Source organism: Barbatula barbatula, assembly GCF_947034865.1.
Source record: "Barbatula barbatula genome assembly, chromosome: 12".
Lineage (NCBI taxonomy): Eukaryota > Metazoa > Chordata > Actinopteri > Cypriniformes > Nemacheilidae > Barbatula > Barbatula barbatula.
In genome coordinates, this window is record NC_136775.1 from 15,493,136 (window position 1) to 15,520,580 (window position 27,445).

Here is a 27,445-nt window from a genome sequence, read left to right on the forward strand (position 1 = left end):
AAGAAACGCACGTTTGTCGCGCGCTGTGTCTGTGAATATTTTTGAAATAATAAGCTTTGAATGAACATTTAATGATAGAAATGTAAAGGATTATATTATTTTTTCTTAGTTATACAGTATATTGTACACAATAGCAGCTGGCTGAAAAAAGCGTTTTCAATTGAGTCTCTTGTTCATGCTACATTGCAGAGGAATAATAAAATAGCACTTCAATGGTTTCCATTGAGTTTCAAAGATTACGTTTTACTGGCTGGGCAAGCAAATGTTTGTTCGCTTTTAGCTGTGTCTGTCTACTCTGCTTATCCAAATATAGCCATTGTTGACTAGCAGACCGATATTTATTTGTAAGAGCCGCAAATAAAAGCGTCTGTTGGACTAACAGGCGTGGCACCATTTTAAAGGCTTTAGATGCGAGCTCTCTTTTTGCCTGGTCTGAGATCAGCTTTCGTGGGTGCCTACTCTTTATGAGCCGAGTAGTAAAACACGCAGTGCTGAAACACGGTTATGATCAGTCGGATGTGTGCGTGACAGCTCAGCGGTGGCATGTCTGAACAAGGCTATCGAGGGGTCAGGTGAAATAATAATGACCTGCACTTATCAGTCATGGGAACAGAAGCTCACACCTGCGTGATGACAAATAATATTGCATCATTTGCACCAGCAACATGCAGATTCTGAACGGTTTAATAGTTCTTGACGTTATTTAAATCCACATAAAACAGGGACAGGATCCAATTCATTTGATTTATTGTAATAATTGTTTAATATCCTATTTTGAACTTGTTCATATGAAGCAGCTCCTGCATCAACACACTTCATGGTACATTTCAGGTGTGTCGATCACCAAAAAAGCCCTCGGAAGGGAAATTACCTGTTTGGACCTGGAGAAGAGCTTCAGCTTTTACCTGTCTGACAGGTAACGATTTTGCATTGTTATCAGAATGTGACAGTAGTTTATACATAACACACACACACACACATATATAGAATCGACACATAACCTGTTGTACCGGTCCACTAAAGACTCTGTAGAGAGTTTGCCTCAGATAATTTCACATGAAGTATTTCCAATGCGCTTCTGTTAATTATTGGGTACTTAAAACAATTCTCATGCACCACCTTTGGTAAGACCTTTACAGGTATGAATGCTCCGTTCCTTTTATGAAAAAGCACTGCGTTTAATTTGGTGGGAAAATTTCATGCAACTAATTGTGCTGACTCACAGGATTCTCATGATGTCATCTTTCGCCGCAGCATGAGAACAAGACCAACCCCAATATTGTGAGGTTTAGAATCAAGAAACTTCTAGAATAACAGCAACAGGATTAAAGATGTGCTTATAAGGAACAAGAAACATCTACTCCACTATTGTTTTGTTGGAGGCTTGACGTTTTTTCCATCATCTTTTACAGCCACAAAGAGGAGGATATAGAATTGCCCAGAGTAACCCATGTGTAAGACTTCCTCCCTGAAGCCCCTGAGGACCACCAAAACACAATTTGGGAGTCCTAAATGTGTGCGAAAGAAAATGCTATTAGGTCATTTTAGGAGAGCATAACATAAATCATCATCATCATCATTAAAGTGTGAAAAACTGTATTTTTAGCTATTAGGGTTAGGCTTTTTGACGCTGTAATCTTTGTGTAACGTTGTACTGTAGTTCATTGAAACCAACAACCTTTGGTAACCTGTCTGGCAAAATAAGCTTTTTTGGTATTTCACTTGTAATATTCTGACACCTTGTGGCTAAAGTTGGTACGTCCAGATTTTCACCCAATTCGAAAGCACGTTTCTTTTTGTACTGCCTTTGCAAAAAGTACTTCCCAAAGTAAATGCTCCAAGGCAACACGTGTTTTCTGTTCTCTCTAGATTTAATTTATGCGTAGTATAACCAAAACAAAATTCTATGCCTCAAATCTACAGTCACAAAATACAGATTACCATACAAAATCTACAAAATGCAACAATTTGTTTGACAAATAACAATCGTATAGTATAAATTTATACAATACTGCTTTCATTTTTTTGGCACCTGACCGCGTGATATATTTGCGATACAGAAATATGTCAGATGTTTAAAATAAAATAAAAGACATAAAATACGCATAAAACATTAAAAACGCAGTTTAGATCTGCCATCTTTTTTCTTAAATTTTTACAAAACCAGCAGTCAATGAATAAAAAACAACAACAAACAAACATTCAAATATGTTGAATTACAGTGTAGCAGAATTGAATGCACTGTGGTGAGGCATTGATGTTTACAGAGACATTCAAGAACATTGAACATCTGCGGTTGGTTTGAGGAGATCTGTGGCTTCAGCATGCTTCATAAAAGCAGGACAGAAGTGATACGCTGTGATATTACTACGCCAGTAGTTTAAAAACAACATAGTTGTGTGAACGTACAGCACATGTGTCTATTCGGAGACAAATGGGTCCTATTCCCAATAAAACTTCTATTATTCTCGAGATTAAAACTAAATATGGCAGGTTAACAAGATGACTGATGTGAATGGGAAGAGCACAGAGCTAAACTCCAACAGGTGCCCAAGCTTGACAGAAAGAAAAATGAAAGCCATATAAAATCACTCATCCACAGAAACACTTCAGTGTTGGGCAATTCAGTAACTTGATGCTTGTGTGAACAGGTGAAAGTAACCCAAAGTCTCATACTAGCTTTGAATCGGTAATGCTTTACGTCTTCGCGAACAAGTAGTAGTAATGAGCCCACTTTCTGCAATAATGCATCACAACATCTATAACCAGGGTGAGCGAACAGGGCTGATCGCAACCACGCACTAACACACACTACATGCGTACTACTTACACGAATACTCTCCTGTCCACAAAAGCAGATCAAATCGGTGTTACATGCTTCTACTAAAAACATCAATAAAACTGATCGCTGCATACTAAGTTCGAACTCAGAGTACGGTTGTGCATGTGTGTCTTCACGTTTCGGATTTATATACAAGCCTAAATGTTCCTTGAATATACAAACGTTAGAAAACTTGAAAGAACTCGTTTTTCGAATGTCTTTCAAACAGGACACTTTGATGGACTAAAGCTACTCGACACAAAATTGGATGTGCGTTTCTAGCACTTGTTAATAAGGCTCTTCGGACTGCACGTGGGGAACCGTCTCAGAAAGATCTGATTTAGTGGTCCCGTGGGCTAATAATACTGCGATCTGTCAATAATAAAGCTGGCCAGGACTAGGACGTCGAAAAAATATTTAAACATAATTTAAATCCGAGTCTGCGGTGAATGAATTGAGTACCCAAATATACAAATTACTAAGGCTGAGGTGTTAACACTCAAAAGCTGTTAGCAGTTTGAACAACTGTCAGACGCTGACAGGATTTTCCTCTCTCACGGGATGAAAAAGGAATAAAACATTTTCTCTATTTAACCACTACAGTAAGATTTAGTTCATTTCTTGACACCTGAACTGTCCCATCTAACAACCTATATAAAATAAAAAACATTACTATGTACGCAACAACACGAAGCCTGTTTTCTAATCAGGAAGTGAACTGAGCTCAGATAACATAATTCACTCCATCACAGGCCTCCTGGTGACCTAGTGCATCTCCCTATAGGGATAACACAGCCAATAACTGCATTTGTGTTTGTGTGTTTGTGTCTACATCTGGCCAGGCTCAGGGTGATGGAACCCAGATGCCCTACTCTGAACAAACGGACCCTCCATCATTTCCCTGTGAGTGGAAGGAGTGACTATATCAAAAGGAAATTAAAACCCATAAATAAATAAAAGGTTGACGGATGAGATGCAGATCTCAGAACTGTCCTGCGCTGCTGGGGTCGCACTGTAGCAGACGCACGATGGATGGGTCACTCTTTGCACCTTTGATGAACTCCTCCAGAGACAGTTTGCCTATGATAAAACAGAAGAACGCAATATTTTACAAAGATTCAAAAGATGTTCAGTAGACAAACAATAGTGGCTAAAGTGTGGACTGCAATGAACCCTATCAGTCAGCAGGTGGCCCTGCCATCTCTTTAGTCTCCTGGCAGACAAGAATGGATGAAACGCTTTCAAAAAGTCATTTGTTTGGACAGTGTTATGAGTGATGATCATCAATGAGATTAGGCAATACACAAATACAGATGTTTAATCCTGCGATCATGAGAGAGAGCGGAAAAAGGTACAGATGACCGTGAAATCATTCACTCTCAATTCTTTATATTGTCCATCTGTTCGGTTATTGATCATCGCATCCTTCCCTGCCGGTTGCTGACATTAGCTCTATAAAAAAATTGAAATGGTTTACACCACTCAAACATTTTTTGTGACTACTTCAATATGAAATACAAATTCATATGCTTGAACCTGAAGGGAGATAAATCTAAATTTTGCCCTAATAACTTTACTTGAAGTGTAAATAAAGGGTTACCGTCCCGGTTGGTGTCCATCTGTCTGAAGATCTTCTCTGTTCTCTTCTCAGGCGTGGACTCATCCTCCGGCATCTTCATCACAGATGACACCATTTTATATATGGCCTGGAGAGAGAGATTTCAAAGACAGATTATACAATTATATTCTGTAAAAATATATAATCTTTATATGTATATATCAGAGCTGCTAACAATTAATGGTGATAAATTCCATCCAGAAAAAAACAGTGATTACATGTCTGTGTATGTGCATATTTATTTTGTGGTTATATGCAATACATATACATATGCATATGCATATACATATGTTTATATTTATATTTTTTTATATTGACCAATAATTGAAATTATATAAACGTTTATTACTTTTTATAATTTTTTTAATATACAGTACACGTATGTGTTTATATGCAAAGTACACAGACATATATGATGTAAACACAAACTTATTCTGGATGCAATAAATTGTTTGACTTCCCTAACACACACACACACGCGCACACACACACGCGCACACACACACACGTGCGCACGCACACGCATATATACATATATAAAAATATTGTTAGTAGTTAACAGAATAATAAAACTAAATTATAATTTTACTTAATTTTAAAATCAGAAAATCTGATCTCTGGTCTCTGAAATGGTCTCTCAATCTTTTCCGTGGCTGTATATTTAGTTTATGTGCTCCTAAAACCCTTTTGGCTTGTTTATGATAAACTGTGCAAAGTGAGGCACTGGAGCAGTCACCACAATGAATCCAGCAGAGGAATGATAATGAGGTGTAAACCCATAACAGATGCATGATCTGCCCTCTAATTATATCTGTGTCTCGGAAGCCTCCTGTTTGACTGCTGTCAGAAGAACATCAGCCTTTATCGACTGCTGTAAATGCCACAGAATATACACAGACCCTGCGTCACGTTCAATAAAACAAGCCCAGCAGAAGATCGATCTCTTAACAGTGAAGCAACAGGTAAGCATATTAACTACTAAACTTTACTTGAGAATTGAGTTGTAGTTTTTGTATGTGGTACAAGAGATCGACACAAGACAAATGGGAATGCTTCCATCATAACAAAATAAAGCTGCCTACACTAAGATATAGTGACAAGTGAGTACGTATAGTGTCTTGAAATAACACGCAAATGTTAAAAGCTTGACAGCAAAAACAGATAACTGGACATAACAGGCTAATGTTCAAACCACTGCATCCCATTAGCAGGAAAAAAACATGTTATTGACATTACAGGTGAATTACAGCGAATGACTCATGACCCTGCATTTCCTAACAGTATAAAATGAGTCAAGAGGGACATTTCAGGTTTGGTGCCCATGAATGTACTGTAGCTTTATGAGTGATGCTGTAGGGCCATTAGAGATGAATAAGGTCGGGAAAACAGTGTCATCGTCGCACACATGCATCTTAGAAAACCTAATATTGCACCTGTAAGCGAAGCTCTTTTGTGGATTATTACTGAGTGTAGACTGGATATGGATGGGCTCCATTAGTGACCTGCAGCCAGTGTGCTCTTTAATACACTACTTAGCTGTGAACTAAAAGATGAACACATTTCAGTAAATGATGAGGTTACGTACAGCCTGGCTGTGAGAGAGGACCGCCATCCAACATAAAACAACATCATAGCTGCTTCCATAATAGCCACAATAAAGTATTAAAATATCTATTTCTCTGTTATGGTGGTGGTCATAAAGCAACTGGTGCACATTATGGTTTTATTTATTCATGTTGTCATCTCCAGTCGTCATGTAATGTTATTGTCGTTCGTCGGCATGGATGCAGTACAAGCAAAAGTAAAAGCTATTTTTGTGTGCTAACATTACACGTTATGGATGTGACGCATCTCGCAGAGAATGGTAACCAATGCAATTTACTGAATCATCAGTTTATATTTTAATAAACCCCTGATGTGTCCAGAAATCAGATAATATCAGTCCAAGCTCGAGTTTTCCATTTCAAAAATGGAAAATAATCATGCAACATTTTTGAGAGACTACAAATTAAATGCACACAACAGAAGCAATAATACACAACAAATGAAGGAATGGCTCTTGGAACATCAAGTTATTATATTATGAAGTTTAATTTGCCCATGTATACGGAAATATGTAAAAGCAGAATTGTCACATCCATAACCTGACTATGGAAAGTCATGCAAACACTTCAAGAGAGACCTCACATGGGTATTTAAACCGAAGCTGAAAATGGTCTAACGTTTGGTAAAAACATTATTTTCATAGTAAGGTTGACAATTCAAAGAAATGGTAAATAAAAAAACCCACTATTGCTGTGTCCCAATTTCGTCTATGCTCTTAAAGTCTGTACTGTTTTTGTTATGAAAAGTATATACATTTTAGTGTGTAGCAAAACTGTATGCATGCATGGGAACATACTGACGCGAAACACAAGTGACCGTTAAACCCTAGACGACATTGTGATCCTTAACTGTCACGAACATCAAAATACAGCTCTTCCTTGCATTTAAGTATTTATTAATTTATTATTTGTATGTAATGTTTATTGTATAGTTACATTTATTAACTTAGCAAAGCATTTATTATTTCATTCCATTACTGCAGTGTAGCGTCATTAAACTCCGCCCTCTCGCGGTGAGGTGCATTGAGTCATACTTCGAATTTGCACAGGAAACATTTGACCATCCGGGAACTTTGAGAATACTCATTTCTACATCCTATGATTTGAGACATACTAATTCTATTTTCGAAATCTATTTAGGATGGATAGTATGCAAATTGGGAAGCAGCATATATTTATTTATCTATCGGTTTTACGTTTTCATTTTCCACTGCATTTTCCACCTCATACTATCAATAAAGCTTCCGCAATCTCTGCAGATGTCAAACTTGGTTTGGAGGGACCCTTGGGATCTGAACAATCACTTGTTGCTAAAATTACTCTGGAACCGATGCAAGAAAGCTGTGATGTCAAAGCAGGCCAAATGCACAGACTGCAAACATAAATAACCATGTGAAGAAGGGCAATTGATGAAACCCTGTTTATCAGACAAAAATAAAACTCTTTACACTAAGGAGCTTCCTAACAGTCTCACACCACGGCTATCCCTGCAGCTAAAAACCGCAAGTGAGAAATAACAACATATGCGATGTGAAAATTGGTAGCAGGACAATTGTTTCTCTGTAAGTGATGCCTGTTGCCATTTAAGACTGTAGCTGTAAGGCAATAAGGATGGCAATACAAAGACCGTCAACATTGCTGCTTTTTCTGATAAGGTATAGGAAGTGGCCGGACGTACCTGCACGATCTCAAGCATCTCGGACTTGCTGATGTATCCGTTTCCGTCCAAATCGTACATGCTGAATGCCCACTTGAGCTTCTGTTCCAGCTTCCCTCGTGACGTGACGCTCAACGCAATTATGAACTCCCGAAAGTCTATTGTGCCATCGCCGTTTGCGTCGAACGTACGGAATACGTGCTCCGCAAACTTAGACGCGTCTCCGTAGGGAAAGAAGTTCCCGTAGATTTTCTTAAACTCCTCCATGGAAAGGTTGCCGCTCGGACAGTCCCGAAGAAAGCCCTTGTACCACTCCTGGATCTCGTGCTCTGTGAAGTCTGTGCTCTCCAGCAGATCCTGCATCACCTCAGGACGGAGCTTACTGTTCTGCTTCCCCATGGTTTTGATTCACAAGACAGAGCTGGTGAAAGAAAGGCAAAAGGAATATTGAGTATAGATAAATATATAGAAGATATTCAATCTTTTACAATGATAGTAAAGTCGGTTGTGTGGTTGCTAGCAAAGGGAAGTTGGGTTAGGCTATAGGAGCTAGACTTCAGATTAGTGACATGATTATGACATCACATCTCTAGGAAGTAACTTCGGTTTCAATTTATCTATATACGGCCAATAACCGAAGAACAGAAAACAGGTCCCACTGCATCTGCTGGTTTGGCTAGTTTTTATTTTTGGAGTTAATTCGGTAACACGATTTTACAGTGCCCGTGTTACAGTCGAATTATACATTTAAGTACTGTCAGAGATGGATAATGACTGGTGCCATGTTGGGGAAGGCGGAAATAAAGCACGTGCGCGCACAGCGATATATCCACAGTTTATATAACATTCATCACTCAAATGCATTGAACAAACACCATCGCTGAACTTCACAGACATAGCGCTCACTCTCTCCTGCACATAAGTGAAAGTGACTTGTGCGCATGCTCCTCCCGCTCTCCATGGTTGATGCGGGGGGCGTGCCGCTTGCTTTCCGGGAGAATTGTCCAATAAGGGACGAAGAAAAGTTGTGTAATGATTTTTCACGTTCGAAAAAAACTTCCGAAACCTGTACGAACACTGGGGGATGTGTATCGATCACAGAAATACTATGTAATACGTCAAACTCGTTTTTGAGTTGACCATGTTAAACATAAGACTAGAATGCATGAAACACTGTTGCGTCACCCCTTAAATAAAAAAGTTGGTTTTAAATTCATTTTAACTTCACTTATCTTTCATGATTTCCTCAGGGAAAACTCTTCCATAACGTAATCCAAATCCAGCTGTCTCAAGACTGTATTCAATGGCCGTTCAAGACCGCGAACTGAGATCTTTGACACGTATCTGTGGTTTTAAACTCATTTTGTCTTCTACTTGTGACCTCCAGCCAGCCATGTAGGACCATAGGGGGCGCTACAGCGATGCTGAGCGCGTTTGCGTTCGTAACCCCTAAACCGTTTGGCGCACACCCAAGTGTTTTATATCATTGTAATCATTGGCTCAAAACTTAAAACGTATATCTCCGATTTCATTTCCGATATGCAGATTTTTTCGCTAATTTGCATTTTATGAAAAAAAATATATGAACTAGTCCCTGGATTTTTGCCCGATCGGAACCAAACCAACGCTGATGAATTCTGTGGAGAGTGAATGTGAATAATTATCAAAAAAAGTTGAAATTTGGATTCACCGTTGCTAGGGGGCGCTAAAACGTCTGAACCGGAAGTGGCATATTTGACTAAAATGGCCATAATTCGTGAACCGTTTGAGATATCTTCACGGGGATTGGACCATATCTGTAGACTCTCAGTTCAGGGTCACAGTAGAAAGGAATTGGCGTTTGGCCACTAGGTGGCGCTACAATATACATGAACTCGAAAAGAGCTATAACTACGCAACCGTTTGCCCGATCAACTTATTATTTGGTATGATGTGTCTTTGTGTCATGCACCATGACTGTATATAGGGACATGGTCGTATCTAAAGAAACATGGCGGCCATTGGCCAATGAAGTTTGAGCACTCATTAGACAGTGTTAACGGAGGCCGATCGAAACGACACTTGCTGGGCTTGTTCGAACGAAACAGTTGAAATTACCTTTCACGGTCGCTTAGGGGCGTAAACATTTTAAATAGGCGGAGCCTATTACATTAAAATGCCCATAACTTGAGCACTATTAGAGATATCATCATGGGGCTTGGAACATATGTGTAGACCATACAAAACTTCAGTCGCTATTAGATTATTAATGATAATTTTAAATCTAACTTTGTTTTTTATTTTGCCTTGTTGTGCAAGCACTGTCGAGCTTGTGCAGAGGCTGCAGTTTTTGCCAGAGGGGAACTGGAATCCCCTGGTTAGGCCTGGTCTCCCTCTGAGGTTTTTTTTTTCACCTCCAATGGAGTTTTGGGTTCCTCGCCACCGTTTGCATACTGTTTTGCTCTGTTTGCCTGGCCGGGGGGGCTGCTAGAATTTGATAGTCTTATTTAATTAACACTGCATATAGGAATTTATTGTGTGTCTGATATTTGACCTGTGTTTTGACTTCCATAACCTTTTATGTTTTACTTAGTCAATGTTTTCTTGTACAGCTGCTTTGTAACAATGAAAATTGTAAAAAGCGCTATATAAATAAAGCTGACTTGACCATCACTCCGAGATGACTTACAAAATACCGCGGCGTTTGGACACTAGGTGGCGCTACAACAGTAAAAATGGCAAACTTGACACATCTTTTGTTGCCTTAACAATTGTGTATCATGTGACATTTACACAAACTATCGATATCACATGAAAGCTCTCATAATTCCAAACAAATTTGGCTCTTGGACCATTGATGTCGATCAAACAGTTTGTGAGTTATCTGTGATGATGTTAAGAAGCTGCTTTTGCGAACTTGTCCTAGGTTTTTCAAGCGATTTCAAAATTTCCACCACCGTACAATTCTCTGGACTCTCTAGATCAATAACTATCAAAAGCATGTTCAACTTTTTCATTTGCGTGACCATTACAGGGTCCTTTATTATATTCAAGTGAACGGTGTACCTGAAAGCTCCTTGTTACTCCTTAACAAATAATCCAATTGTCTTGCCATTAAGTACAATCATACATCTTATTACACTAAACAAGCCTGTTAAATATGATGGTGATCGGACAAGGGATACGTTTCCTGTCTCACAGGAACAAGGTGTAAGACATATAATGCATTGAAGATTAAACGTTGCTTCATATTTACACATCTATAAATATAGAATATGTCTGGCTGGTTGTAAAATGCTGTTTTGCTAAACATAACACACACCTTTATTACATACACCAGTTTAATTGCATGTAAACCAAAATAGCTACTCAGCAGTCACATGGCAGCAACTCAATGCATTTAGACGGGATCATTTCTTAAATGGATGTGACCAAATGAACCTGAAAAAATGATTCCCCTCAAGTGTACTATATGTGCATATGTGTGTAATCATGCGTAGTGTCTATGAACCGTTGCTGACCGCATCTATAATTTTTCAGGCGTTAGGAGTATCGTCCACTTGGGTGTTTTGGGATGAGAGTCCTCGGCCTACTTGATGAAGGCAAAGCCTTAAAAGTGCTAAATGCTGCTTGCAGCTTTAATACACAGTGTTTTTTTACTCGCCTCTAGCCGTCCCTCTCAACAGTGCAGCAATGCATTAGGATTTTTTCTATTTGATAGATTCGCTACGGTTAATACTTCACAACTGCAAAAATAATCCTTTTATTCCACAGTATTCAGCGCTATTTATTGAGAATTTTATTTGCCAGGGCCCCCTGATGGTCTAGTACCCTTGACACGTGCCCAGTAGGTCAGTGCGTTAATCCTTCCCCGAGTAACTACATGTACTTACTATTGTGTTGGGATTACGGGTTGGTTTAAAGTTAGTTTAATGTATTTATGCATCATTTATAGTAAATGTATGTAACAAGGGCACCGTAAAATAAAGTGTTCCCGTTTATTCTATGTTTCTATTCTATTCTGGTTTCCGCATGTGACGTTCCGCATAAAGCCCATAAGGGCCTAGAGAAATAAAACATTTTTTGGCTTGGAATGGTTTTACGAATTTGAATTAAGGTCATATTAAAATTACAACATTTGCTACATTTCAACAGAACTCCAACATTGCAGCAATTATTTCAGACAATACGCCAACTACAACTGTTCAAAACAGATGCATCATCTAATGATCACCAACTGTGTAATGATGTGACAAGAAAACATGCGGTTGATATACAGTTCATGAAATAAGGCAATTAAGTGAGGTTACAAACATTAGACTACGAATTGTTCTACAAGTATTTTGCACCACCACCTGTTAGAAACATTGCTAATAATTTGTCATTAATAAAATAATTGTCATACTATGTCACAAAATCCTTATGGGAATATTATATCAGTTACGCAATCAAGTAAGATTATACAAAGATGTGCAAATTGATATGACCCTATAAGCCTAGTCATATGACAGCGTTGGGCTTATTAGAGGACATTGCCGATGGCAGAATCCGAAGAGAACGAGTGGGACCACAATGATTTTCTGGCCAACGATGATAACTGCATGGCAAAAATGATATATATATTCATTACGCAGAAGTAAAAGAGCAATAGGTACACACTAATTAAACTTTAAACTAAACTGCATCTCTCATGTTATGAGAAAATATTTTTTGTGAGAACAATACTATCGAAGTATGTGCGCATCACTGATCATTGAAAAGCTATTAACTATAAACGCAGCAATATTTATTTTAAAGTAAAATTTAGAATTTTATTTTTTTATTTTACTGGGACTTTAATCCTAAACCGTTTAAGTGAATGATACGAGAATGCGCTTTCATGTGTACTGCGCTCACGGATGCAGAGACGGTAAGGTCATAATAATTTTACGATGGTGAAACTTTGGAGTTAACCCGCAGGTCATATGCATGTAGAAGCGTGAGGGCCGCGCGGATGATCCATACAGCACAGATAAACTCCGATCAGATCCTTTACACCACTAATAATTGTTCAACTACATTTTTTTCACAATAATTGGTTAATTTCAAAAGTGCTGAAGAATCGATACGGAGGCAGATGTATCGTCATACCGATGGTTAGAACACAGCGTTATGTCTAACTAGATTAATGCCACAAATACCAGCTTTAAACATAATCCACTTTCTAATCTGTACAGCTGGAGCCTGCTACCAGCACAGACATGCCGAAACCACACTGGCAAAACACACTGATAAATCTAAAGAGTTGAAAAATATCTATAAATACATCTAGCAAGTGATACAAATGACAAAACTAAAATAAATGTGTCCGAACAATCAATCTAATTCCCCATCTGTAGACCCTCCACTCAGGCCGGAAGGTCTGGAGAGCTTCAACGGTTACGTGACATCTCATGAGTCTATCTTCAGGAAGTGACTCTTGTTTCTCCGTCCAATCATGGCTTTTCGGTCTAATCACACAACTGACACACACAAACCATTCTCAGATTATAATGCCAAATGCATCATGTGTACTGGAGTTGTGGGGTGCACACTGTTCGATTAAAGTATGAGTGTGTCTTCAATCTTAAGGACACTTGAGGATCTGAAGCTTTTCTGAATTACCCACACAAGTAACTGTTTGGTTTCAAGATAACTTGCAAACCCCCCAACTAAATTAACTACGTATCAAAGTAAACAGACTAAATGTAATCGGGGTATAGGCAACAAAATGGGAACCAACAACCAAAGAAAAAAATTATTTGTTCGTAGACAATAGAAACTTTAAAATAAGTATATAACGAAGACCGTAATAAGTACGGAGATAAAAGCACATTAATTGGAAATATATTATTATTGCTAACTGTTGAAAGGCACATCTTACTGTGGCTCTGGACATGAGTCGCATGATTTGCAGTACAAGGAATCTACCGTACAAGAGTTTGAGGGGGGGACGTAACTCACACAGACAGTTCACACATAAAATTACAGACTTGTGTGAGATCAATGTGGCCTGTGAATAGCAGATTTAGACTATGAACTATAGGAAATCCAATGACTCAAATCTCTGCTATGAAACCTCATTCTTACCCATGGTACAATCTTAGTAACAGAGCCTGTCATGGGTACGGCTTTGGTATATTTCCAAGATTTCGTAACAGGAGATTAAATCATTTTTTAACTGTTGTGAAACACATTACATAAACGCATCGTTGCTCTCCTTCCAACATTTAATGTTTCGAGGAATTCCTTAAAGGAACCGGTCGACCAAAGATTCGGTCATGATTTACTCACCCTCAAGTTGTCACAAACATGTATTCATTTCTTTGTTCTGTTCAACACAAGACATGGTATGATATAAGAGTGTTTGTAACCAAACAGTTCTGGGGCAATAGGGACTATCAAAGGGTTCTTCCAAATATCACTGCGGTCCATCTGAAACCTTGTATATCCATTTTTCATGATTTTTATTTTATTATACGTTACCCTTTACGTTTGTCACTGGGTTTTGCAAATATTTAAACATTAAAAAATATTTAAAATGCTTGTCACCTTTGACAACACTGTATTTAATCATTTAAAAAAGGTTTTTTTCCATTTCCTGAACAACAGCAAATCGGAAGGACAGTGAGTCAGCGACAATATCTTTGTGTTCACCAGAACAACAAACCCAATACTTGAGGGTGACTAAATGATGACAGAATTTTCATTCTTGGGGGACGTATCCCTTTAAACATGAATAAAGACTTTGTATTGACTTCTCGCAGGACATGCATTTTACTGCATTAACCTTCCGAGGCAAATCCCAGACACAGCTTTTTCTGTTCAACTCATGACGTTTGTACTTCATGCTTTTTTGAACATTGAACAAAGAGAATGAACAACAGACCAAAAGATTTGGAATAGACTGGCTTCAGGAAAATGTGTTTTTTAACTACATATAACACCGTGTCTGCTCAAAGTCCTGGCCATTCAGTCTAATGATAGAGGCCATTAGTGTCTCCGGGTTTGGACTGTGTTCCAACTCTCCCATCCAAGTGTGGATGAAGATGTAAACACCTGGTCTATAAATTATCCTCAGAAGTAGATGGTGAGGTTTTCAAGTCACACTATCTACATTCAAAGCACTTTATATAGACGTTATATTTCCAAGCTAATATGTGTTGTGGCTGACAGGCATGTATTAAGCATCCAGCATTAACCCTCCTGATAAAATAATAAGCTTAATTTAAACACAGAGGACAGAATGAGGCTTAATTACAACGCAGTTAGCAATGCTGTCTACATGTACAATATGAATTTCTGTTACCCCTCGCCATGTTGCTATGGAAACAGACACTCAATGCAGCATCCTTTAGTAGAAAACAATCAAATCAATGATACTACAGATGTTTGCGTCCCTAGATGGATCGCTGGAGCTCTAAACCCATTTCCCCATCCTATCTGGATTTCAGAGAGATGCGACTGTTGAACAGTGATGGGATTCCATTACATTTCTTCTATTAGAAACACTAAGGACGCATAATAAATTGACCTTTTTAATGGTTTTCGGTATCGGCAAAATCTAAGTTATCTGCAGATATATTAGCCGACATATGATGAATAATTTCCTCTGGTTGAATCACTTCAGGTGCACGCTATAGTTAAAATCCAGTACAGTACTGCCTTCCTGTCAAAATCATTCACTTACTACTATTAGCAAAACATTGTTGATTTAGTATATAGATATTTATGAATGTGTAAATTGTACCAGAAAAGTTTGTAAGTGAATGAATCTGGAATTAGTGTAAAGTAGGCTTGAAACATGATTTGAGAAAAATTATTTTCCTCTTCAGAAAATGTTATATAAATATTTAGGTACAATATATCAGCAGCCAACATTCAAGAAATATCGGTTATCGGCCAAAATGTACTTATCGGTACATCCCTAATTTCTACAAACAGCTGCTGCTAAATCAGTTTCACAGAGTTTGCCAATGAGAGTTGATCATGTTTGTTAGCGAGATACAGTCAAGAATATCAAGCAGAGCAGTCGTGAGATTTCTCTACTTGTAGCAGCCTTAAATGGCCATAATCATTCACATCGGCAGCTTTAAAGCAGACCTTTGAAAATTTGTCTGTGGTAATCTGCTAATGGTGTAGAAATTAACCTCTTGAGGAACAGCATCTAGGAGGCCAATCATTGATGTCCATACCGCTGCTGCTTTCATCCTCAGGTGATAGTGTCTGCAAACTCACCGACACAAGCCTAATTTCAAACTATTACATTTCAATAAAGTTCCTATGATGCTATAGGGTGGAATCGTCGAAGACCCTCAGACAGCCAAATCGTGGCCAAAATTGCAAAGTGTGCATCCAAACAAGAGATGTCTGACATGTCTGAAGTCTTGATATGAACGACCTACCATAAAACCAATTATGTCTGGTTTGTGATCAGTTAAAACTAAATACCTCCAGAGGTTACGGTTGAGGAAACAATCCTGTCCTGAAAGGAAACGGTTGTAATGTACCATAAGAGTCATTTGAGTTTTGGAGATGCGGAAAACATGGACGAAATTACGCCATATTTTATATGGATTTTTTTCCGCTGGGTTTGAAAACACTGTAGTATCTAGGTGTTTCATTATAGCTAATGAATAAATGCCATTTTAAAATGATAATAATTAGGATCTTGGTTTATCATCTTCCCCTTTTACGTGTCTAGATAAAACTCCCAAAATGGAACAAAAACTAAATGTCCATTTAAAACAAATAGCACTATGGCTATTCATAAGATATTCAAAGCAAATACACTTTCTCATCTACACATAAATGTATGTGTTTGAACACAAAATGAATCTTTATACTCTTCTTCTACAAACGTAGCCGAGTGGTAAGAGCATAGTGTTAACAATGCCAAGGTCGTGGGTTCGATCCCAGGGGATTGCACACTTTGCATTATCCTATACATTCGTTTCAATGTAAGTCGCTTTGGATAAAAGCATCTGTCAAATGCATAAATCTAACGCAGTGGAAGCTCTTTCGCTCTCCTATGTCTACAAATCATACTAGACAAACCAAATGAGGATATACAGATAACACTGCTCAAGGCGAGTTGTCTCTGCCATTGTTAAAAAGTAGAGGAGGGATCTGGACCAGGGTCCATAAAGTATGACAAAAATAAATGTACTGATAATGTGCCAACAAACAATAGCACAGTGGAAAGTAAAGAGTGAGGAGAGCCAAGGAAACAAACAGAATGACTATTAACACTTCCAACTAACACTTCATAAATAGTGCAAACTAAATAGGAACAGTAGCAGTATCCGTTTGCAAGCTTTGAGAATATTTTTAACATAAGCCATGTGTTTGATGTGAGAAATACCATATGCCATTAATAAACCCATAAATTCATTCTTTTTAAATTCAGTTTTCTCGAATTAATATTGTGCAGAGGGAAAAAGCACAAATCATAGGGTTAAACAAGCCGTTCACCCCAAAACTAAACTTTCCAGTGAAAAAAAAAAACTGCTAAGCTTTTATCACAACTAAAGTGTTATTCTATAACAAAAACTGCAACAATAAGGATGAGTAAATGCAAAAAAATCCTATTAAGCTATAGACAGATTTCTAAACATTTAAGCATCTCTGCAGGGAGCATGCACAGTAAAAAAAAGCTGTGTGCAAAGCTTCAGAGCATAACAAAAGAACGACAGCTGTGTTCGGCTCTCAGCATGGTGGAGGATATTTTCTGACATGAGGTGCCCTGTGGAGAATGAGACTGACACAAACAGGGCAAAAACTGACTCTTGTTAGTTTCAAACTGAGATCGAATTCAATTCGAATTCATAGAGTTCAGTTTTTACTTATCACTTATCAAGGCATAATATTACAAATTTGTGCCAATGTGATGGTTGTCATTCTTGCAGACTAAGGAAAGTTAAATAATGATATCACCTAAAGATATAATCTCGTCCATCTATACAACCACAACCATTTGTCTAAACGGTTTAGACAATGGTCGTGTTGCAATCCACCCGGACATGGCAAAAATCAACTCTGAGGAAGCACTTGAACAAGGCATTTAGAGAAACAGACCATCATTACATTGAGGGTGTTCTTTCACTTGTCCCGGTTGCTCTGAAGTGTGCCTGACCGCCATTACCCCCTCCCTACTCCCTTGCCGGACTGAACTCACAATGCACTTTATATTCCGTGCCGGTGCACGCTTGCGTCAGTATGTTGCAACTGTTTCGAAATAAACAGGAAGAGACACTCCAGCACAGTAGGTGGCGGTTTGCAGTTGGTTTTCAACCCCGCCAATAAATCCACAAAAGAAGAACCAGGAAGAGACACGCGGCTTTTAGAAAATTCAACAAACCCATGCAGCACGTAAAAGAAGGTTTGTATGTTGGTTATGAAACAGTCGCTTGGGTGACATCACGTTTCCAGTAATGGCTCGGGTGCGAAAAGCGCTCGCACTGCATGCGTACCACGCCCGGGCCCAATCGCACTGTGCTCTGACCCACCTCTTCATAGCAAGTCAGGGACAGCTAAACGAACCACGCCCAAGTGCGGTACGGCACGGTCACACTAGTCAAGTGAACCGGGTTTTGGGGGTCAAATGTGCTCGGGCACGGTTCAGATTGCCTAGTGAGAGTATACCCTGATAGTGAACACTGAAAACTGTTCATATAAGCCATGCAATGAAGCCACTTTGAGTATTTAACTTTGCATGGGGTTATTGGAAGCGTTAGCAATGTTAGCAGAGGTGGGACAAAGTCATTGTTCTCGAGTCTTTGCATTCAAGAATCAAGTCGCGATGTTAATGGAACTGATTTAATATTACTTTTGTACACACAAAAAATACCATTATTGGGATCAGTTTTGCTTTAGTTGGCCTTCTGTTAAGTTAATAATTGTTCTTTTTCAGTGGTGTTTTTTATGGTTTCATAATAGTGTTTTAGAAAGAACACTTGTGCACTAAAACTGACATGCACAAAAGCAAGTTAGTTGTATTTATGATTAATATCATAAAATGTTTCAATAATATTTAGAAATTGATGACTGGTGTGAGTAGGGTGGCCATTTCCATAACACCAAAAAGGAAGACACTTTGTGGCATTTAGTGAGGCTAGAATAACTGCATCTGGTGTACTCACAAGTACAATACAATTTTGTCTATCATATCGATGGTATCATGATACAGTGATTCTGAAATAGCCTACTCTTTTCATTGCCAGACAATTTGATCTTCGACATATCTTGATGTAGACCTATGTGTGTTTGTACACAGTATTTGTATTTATTCAAGACACTCCTGTATGACAGGTGATGCTTGACTGCATGATAGACTTTACAAAGCTCTGCAGCGGAGATTTAGTCATCCTGAAATGACAAAAAAAATAAGCCTCTCGAAAATAAGACCTAAGTGAAGATGTACCAGCAGCTCATCAGTTAACTTTGTTTTTCAGTGCTGGCACGTCGGTCAATGGCGGCTTTCCCTTTACTACTAACGTCTACTTCACAGCGACATAGTGTGCAAAATCCATGGAAAGCATCTCTACTGCATTTTTGTCCATTCCGGATTAAATTATGTCTGACGTTTCGGCATGATAATGTATATCAGGTATTTATTTGACACCTCTTTCAGCCAATCATTTGTTTGACAGGAGATCTTACGGCGTCAGACGCTATGCTGCATGCGTCCCAATAAAGGTTTTAGAGCGCGTTTTCTAAGGCCGATTCAGCGCAACTCCGAAAAGGAGGACAATTGAGTGTCCGGCTTGAAGCTGCGCCGGACAGGGGGCTTAAAATCCGGACTGTCCGGCCAAAATCCGGATGTAAGGCCACCCTAGGTGTGAGTGTTCTGACTTGTACTTTAACTTCGATAAAATAAACGAATACATTTTACGACAACTAGACATCAACACTCATCATACGAACCTCAACAGTGTTGACAATCATCCAACTAATTCAGATAAAACGATCAACTGCAATGCATGCTGGGAGTCATGAATGAGTTTTGTACCAAGATGTTACCCAGCATGCACTGTGGCATAAAAATGTATTATGTTGATTATCACCATTGTTGCGATTCATACACTGATTCTTCATGTCTGTGTGTCTGAGTGGTTAAGCTGTTTAACAGTTAGTATATAAATAAGTTAATTCTAAAAATGTTCACAGTCTAGTAGCAGAGAACCGACATTAGTAGATGAGACAATGTCATAATGAACACATCATTAATCAGAAAGTGAGTCTCTGAATTAAACTACGATTGTCGGGCCAAAGGAAGCTAAGGCAGTTACAACAGTCAGACGACACAATTTCACATTAAAATAAGTCAAGAGCCCAACTTAAGTAAACACTGATCGCAATCATTTTTGTGGTTACAAAACTGATATTGATTCAATTCCATTAACATTCAGGATTTACATCATCACATGGGACTCGCTTGGGACTTGAGTTGAGACTTTAATGCAAAGATGTGCTGGCCATCGGAAGCAGCAGAACGACCTAGCAGCAGCTTTATTGTATGCCCGTTGTACCAAAGCGATAATGTCAGAATTTGGCACATCAAGAATTTATTTCATGTGGTTTACACTGCATACTAAAGCAGCACGTTCGCATTGCTCTCACCCAGCACATGCAGATAGAGAGTCTACAGCAACACGCCAAAGTCCATTAAACGAAGCAGCTATTTGGCGTTGCATTTCCTCTAATTTATTGTAATGGCAGTGGCACACTTTGTTAATATATATTCTCTATCGCCGTTCGCATTAATGTTTGCAGTGTTCAATACACACTGAACGTTTGTCTGTTTACTTACATTACAGCCATAGCAAGTTTGCATGACTATTTTAAATACTCTGATGCGCAAAACCTCATCAAGAAGCTTCTTTAACTGGCATGTCGATGAACGGTAAACCAAGAACTGCTGCGAGCTGCCAGTGTAAATCTTTACATTTAGTCAATACACCGGGAATATGTACAAGTTGATTTTTTGCTTGAGAATTAAATAAGTAAAAAAAAATTGCGCTTAACGTTTTACTGTTCCTGTCACATAAACATAGAATAATGAAAAAAAAACTTGAATGTGCCAAGCCATCAGAACCTAACCAAAAACCTTGGGTAAACAACTGAGGTGCGTATTGAACCATGGGGAGCTGTATTGTTGCATCCATATTAGAAATGTTTTGTTCTATGATGCAGTGTGCTGCCCTACTTGCGGTTTCATGTACCTCACCTTGTATGTGACCGGCTGTGAAACTCAAGACTCCTAAGTGATAAGTAAAAACCTGAAGTTCTAATCTTGAGAATGAAACAAATACTAATACTGCAAGTCTGAAATACATGAATGTTTATCAGACTAGCGATAATGGCTGCTATTAAAACCGTGCTCTAAAGAGGTTGATAATGGAAAAAATCATGTTCATTTGCCACTGTGTATTCAAACCGCTTAATAAATACACAACACACAAGCGCTGCCTACACACACATGCAGACAAGCGCTGTAATAACAGACAGGGCTGATAACACACAATAGCAGTGGTTGTGGCGAGGATAATCTCCTCCCCCACACGTGGGCTGTGCCGAACAAGCTGCCAACCGTGTCTCTCATCCCTACTGCCAGCAGGCCTCCAACGCACAAGTGTGTTTGTCTTTGATGCCATGTGTTTCTGAACTACCAGTAGGCCCTGCGTGCATGTGTGTGTATAGGAAATACTGTCACGGCACTACAGGAACCCGATAGCATCTAATAGCCTATAAGTAATATGTCTCGCTGTCAGAGTCAAGCCCAAACGTCAAGCTACTTTAGATTTGCTAGTTATCAGCTGATAGTTATAATAATGACTGTTGCGATCAGGATTGGTGTTTATAGCCTTTTATGTGTGGATGTTTTATTAATTTTACATTGCATGCCAATAATGTCTGTTATTTACATTGGCGTGTTCGAACGCGGGCCTGCATGGCAAAACCCAGTTTATTCTGTGGTTTCTGCAATGGATCTTGTAGTGTAACATAAAATCCAAGCCAGCTATGACCCGCTTGCTTGCCATGGAGAAACATCTATTTATTTGCGCTTTTTTAGTGCGGCTGTACACATCTTAATATGGACGGTCAACTTGTTGAATTGGAAAAAGTAAGCGTTTTATGGCAACCTGAACAGGAAAGCCGAGGTTGGCTTTTTCATCTAATATCATTATTTACTGATGTTTATTTGAATGTTTTATATGCTGTAGTGTGCTGTTATACTTACAGATGTGCACATTATTAAATGTTTATTAAACTGAATTAAATGTCCGTTCATGTTCAATTTCAGATATTATATTTAAAAATGCATTTAAATGAGGTCTATAAATAGTTAACATTATCCACTCGTCACATGGTTGCAACTCACAAATATTATTATAATATATAAACATTTAATTTATAATATACAAGTAATAAATACTTGTGCATAAACTCCATAAAAGTGCTGCAAAAAGTACTAAAGCACTCATAGTTTCAGGAATTGCCTATGGTCATCTTTCTATTGCTGTTCTTCAAGCCTTCGAGTACTTTAATGATAAGTAAGTTTATTTATAATGATGATGTTGGATGCTTTTTCAAATGCATGTTACAACCGACGGTAACGCACAAGGTTTTTTAGATAGCGCAGCATTTCCAACAAATCACAGACAAGACAATTATAAAAACATACACAAACATGTAAATATTTCCTAAATATGTATACATGGGTTTATAAATGCAAAATTAATACGCGCATTCATTCGTATCAATTTGTATAATGCAAATCACACAAAACTGTAGGATTTAAAAAAAAAAAGCCAAACTGAAGTCCCTCATCAACAAAAAACAAACATCACTTGTGCAAACGCAAATCGTACTAAAACATATGAATAAGACCATACGAATCACACAAATTAGCCACCTCAACCACAGCACACCTGATGATAAGTGATATTGGACCAATCATCCAGGGTCATTTGCTGGATTTACAGCGGTGTTTGCTCTTCATCAGGTTCCAGATACTGTACACTATCCCTAATCTTTTCCTCCAATGGGCTGTTAACCGCTATGACGGGATCAAGTCAGTGAGTTGAGTTTGTAAATCTGATCCAATTCGTAAGCTAAATATAAAAATTCAGTTTTAGAGAATATTTTGACCATTTCATAAAAAGATCTAAACTAAAATGAAAAATTGGTTTATAAGTGCAACTTTTTTGTTATTTCGGAGATTGAGAGCAACGGTCCTCCTCTATTAATATGCTATATTACTTAAAATCAAATATTCCACAAAAAAAAGTCAGTCATACAGGAATGACAAGTGTAGTAAAATATCGACAGATTCACATAAAAACTGGCTACAAAGTTTGGCTATGAGCTGTCAAAAAACTCTAGCAATTATCACTAAATGTTTTCTTCCTGACGAAGATCACTCTCCACCCACGTTCAATGCGACAGGGGGATGGGGCTATTCTGGTATTCAGCGCAAATGCGTCGCTCTTTAGAGAGAGAGCTTTTTTAACACACGCTCACCCACATGTACGAGTTAAGTGAGGAGTGAAAGTGTGGGGGAAGGTGAAAATGAAAAGTCGGGGAAGAAGAGAGGATAAATTGGAAAAGATTAATCCGGTTCCCGCTTCTTTACCACGAGTCTCTCTGCAAGAGCAGTTTCCGCTATGACAGCCCGAATGCATTTATAGCTGGCGACGGAGTGATACTGGACTTAATCTACATTTCGAACGTAGAAGGTCTAAAAATTTAGATGAAATATCATTCATTCACAAAAGGGAGTTTATCAAGAGAATCATCCTAGGGGAAAGCCATCAACTACATCCTCTCTCTCCTATTCGTAGACCTCTAGAGAGTCAGAGCATGCAACAGCTGTGCACAGATAACCACAATGACATTTCTCTCGCATTTCTTCCATTGAAAATGCTCGGAAATTGCTGAAGGCCCTGATGCACCATCAAAAACACATTGGATTTGAACAGAAAAGAGAAATACGCAGTGAAACTTACCTCTTAACGTTTTATTTGACCCCCTGCGAAAATGTGCCTTCAACAGTCCATCACCCGCCGCTTTTCACCTGATGATAACAGTCAGCACGCAGAGACCAGCAAAGCTAAAACCAATCGTGTCAACTCAACAAGTCCCCAAGATTCTTCGAAGCCCTGTGCAGCCAAGAGTGGACCAAACTCTAACAGCGTCCCTCCCCCGGTGACGTCAACAGCCAGTCACGTGTCCGCATAAAAAGCAGAAGCGAGCAAGTGTTGCCCTGGCAACAGGCAGACGGTTCTGTAGTGATTTCAATAGGTCATCTGTCAGAGGCTGTGCTGAATGAGACCCTCACAAAACCACAGTCTAATCTTCAGCCAAAGGGAGCAAGAGAGAGCGTCGTAAGAAAAGAGAGAGCGTCGTAAGGAAGCTGCGATCGGCGTTGAAAGGAAACTGAATGGCAACGACAGGCAAAGTGTGAAGACAAAAAATTATTATGCAATGCACAACAGAGTGTCCGTTCGGAGTTATGAAAAGCAGAGTAATGTTGAGTTTTCAGCAAAGCCAGACAAAAGTCTCTAAATAATGACAGGAACAGAGGCCGTCGGGTGCTGAGTCAATGGTTCCCATGAGGCTTTGGACCAAGATTATAAACATTCTTTGGTAATCGGAACCACAGAGGAAGGCAGAAGACAAACAGACCTAAGGTTTATGATGTCAACATTATCCAATTGCCTGAGAACTACAATGTTTGGCTTTAGTGTGATGCAATGTCGTCATCAAAGCAGCCTTTAAATGGAAAGCCATTTACGATTACATGGATCTTAAAATTAAGAGAAATTATGAAAGAATCACACCAGTAAAAAGTCCAGTTTCCTGTTAAACAATACCAAAAACTACTATTACTATTGACTTGGCAAACTAATGCCAACATCGCTGGGCATCAACAAGCTCCTTGAACATGGTATGCGGAAATATAAAGGCGTTTCAAGAAAAAAAAAAAACATTTTAAACTACAACCAACAATCATCATTATTTTTGGGTAAACAGAACCGCAATACAATTCTGGAATTCAGTTGTTAGTTGGTGGTGGGTTATCTTCTTAACACCATCTTCTGAAAACATTTGTCTAAACCTCAAAACATGCAAAGATCTGCAGGCTGCAATGACCAGGCAGCCCATGGGACAAGCCCTCATCTCTGGATTCCTTTACAGACAACGGAAAGAGAAGCACTTGGGTCTTAGGGTCACTTTTTCAGAGTGAACCCGCCCTCTCTTTAGCCCATGAGCATGAAAAAAAATTCTGCTTCTATGTAAGAGGTCTAATTTGAATACCATCTGGTGGCTAGTTGAATAGAGGCATCCAAGCCTCTAAAAGTAGGCAAGAAGTGAAGACAACAGAAAAAGGGCAAGGTCAGGAAATAAGAGCACCACAGGGGGGGAAGCTTTGGCACTGCATGGAAAGAGGGGGAGGATCCCCCAAAGGGTTGATGGGTAGAGTAGGGGGAGTTTATGCTTGTGGGAAAGACTGATGTTTGTTTAAGACCAAACATGAACAAATAAGTTGTCAAATGAAGGAAAACATGCAACTGAAAGCGTGTGGTGAGCAAAATATTGAACCTTGCTTTGGGTGGGGTGGAGTGTCAAGAGAAAGGTAATTTGAAAATATTATACTGGAGAAAGGGATTCCTATAAATTAACTTAAAAATAGCTAATGAATCCTTTGTGCTCCATTCTGTGTAGGGATATACCGATACCATTTTTTAAAGACAGATTACGAGTGGCGATATTTTTCGGGTATTGATGGCTGTACCTTTTCACAACACAGACTAAAAAAATAGAATAGCTTCATAATTACAAACAACTCCACCTTAAACACGGTCATGTCACATGAGGTATTGTGGCCTTTGGTATCATTGCATTTTTATGAGTACGAGTACACTAGCTTAGTATCAGCCCATCCCTTGTACGGTGCCACATGATAAATCGTGGTTTAATTAAAAGACTGACACTCTTATAAATCATGTGTTAAGCTTAAACTTTTTCTTGGGGTACGAAATACTACATCGTCAAATCCATTAAAAAAAATGCCGGCTTTTAAAACATTTAGGCCTACTTTATTAAAGTAAATAATATATTATACTAAGTTTATTCATGTGGGTGTGTAGTTAATTAATAAAGTCGGCATGATATTAATGCTCGGAGCAGGGCTGCTTGTAAATTTTTATGTACAGGCGTCGTGTCACTACAGCAAGAATTTATCCAGATATTTGGTTTGTCAAACATAATGAAAGGCTGTGTGTAACAATCGTCTTTATAATAAAGTATGCGAGGGTGATTTAAAAGCATTATGAGCCGTTTAATCTCATATCGCTCTTGTATGACAATGATCTCAAACTATCGGTCTGCGCAGCGTGCATGAAATTAACACCAAATAAGCCATAAACTGAACATTATGATGGATTCTGTTGTGCTAAGAGAGATCACTTTGTTTATATTTACTTCAAAGCAGTGGCATCTTAATGATGAAAGCGTGCTTGGGTAAGGAAAGTGAATGAAAACTTAAGCCCAGGCCAGCGGGACGGGGGACAATCGCGCTCGGGCATGGTTGAGAGCAACCGGGCAAAATGTGAGCATGCCCTTAATCTCTTAGTCCAGTCTCTCATTGTTTTGTCTGCTCATTTGGCAGTACATACAGTGCAGCCATCTTACATTTGCCTGTCAAGATAAACCAAGAATGCCTGTCTGATTTCCACCTGTAATGCCGAGGCAAGGCAGCCACAAAGATACAGCAGCACTTACTGAATCAAACAGCAGAACTGAATCCAACTACTGCACACCACACACACTTGGGTGAGATAAAGCTCTGTGTTACATAAGACTACAAGTGAGAGTTTGGCTTGAAGGGAGACTAAAGGAAAAACAGCACAAAAAAATTACAGTTCCCTATATGGGACACTTGAATAATGACACTACTGGTCTTCAGGGTAGCATCAAGATTTAACCATAGATTTACATCCACAATCTAGTTTTCTACTGCGGCAACTACCTGAGTTTTTCTTAGTTTCCCAAACACTTAAGTGAATTTCCACACAAATGTTCTTTACACTGACTGAATTAACCTTGAAAATATATCACTGCAATGGAAAAACAAGCTGCATTGAAACAAGCTGCCCGCACGCCTGCACTTTTTCAGTCACATGTAGAGTCACATGATGACCAGTACTAAGGGACTAAGAGACAACATTTACAACAAACATACACTATATGGGAAAAAGTGTTAGCACGACCCCTTCTTATGGACAGGTCTGACTGCTTTAGCCATTTCTGTGACACAAATCTTAATGCTACATGATATTCTAGAGAATTGTGTGCTTCTATTTGTATACCAACAGTTTGGGTAGGGGACTTTTTATTCAAACATGACAATGCCACCACCGCTCGTATTGAGCCAGGAAAAAGCCTTGGGTCGAAGACTTGACATGTCAGCATAAAGACCAGACCTGAAACCAGTTGAACTCCTTGGGTATGACTTCCAGGCTTTGAGCCAAACACTCATTACCCAAACCCATCAATGACTTTACAGGAAGGTATAAGACAATGTCCTTCCCTAATATTGATAGAAACTAAATTAATGACTATATTTATTTTTGTATGATATAGCCTTAATTTGTTTTTGGAATTACTGGAATAGATAAACATGTTTATTAGTAGGGAGCATCCCAAAACACACTTTTATTAACTGCACCTTGCAGTCTCTT

At 38.8% G+C, this 27,445-nt stretch overlaps 1 protein-coding gene across 2 annotated transcripts in view; it reads right to left on the reverse strand.

The window, feature by feature from the left end:
• Nucleotides 1-726: 726 nt before the first annotated feature.
• Nucleotides 727-27,445, reverse strand: part of ncalda (neurocalcin delta a) — a 37,564-nt gene continuing 10,845 nt past the window's right edge. Inside the window, exons 1-4 of one of the 2 annotated variants that reach the window (XM_079469702.1) lie at nucleotides 23,708-23,862; nucleotides 7,722-8,121; nucleotides 4,422-4,527; nucleotides 732-3,901 (exon numbers count right to left, since the gene is read on the reverse strand). In XM_079469702.1, the coding sequence (XP_079325828.1) occupies nucleotides 3,804-3,901; nucleotides 4,422-4,527; nucleotides 7,722-8,099 (582 nt within the window). In that variant the 5' untranslated portion in view covers nucleotides 8,100-8,121; nucleotides 23,708-23,862 and the 3' untranslated portion in view covers nucleotides 732-3,803. Of the gene's footprint in view, nucleotides 3,902-4,421; nucleotides 4,528-7,721; nucleotides 8,122-23,707; nucleotides 23,863-27,445 lie in introns of those variants that run through there. The other variant, XM_079469701.1, reaches the window with a different exon arrangement.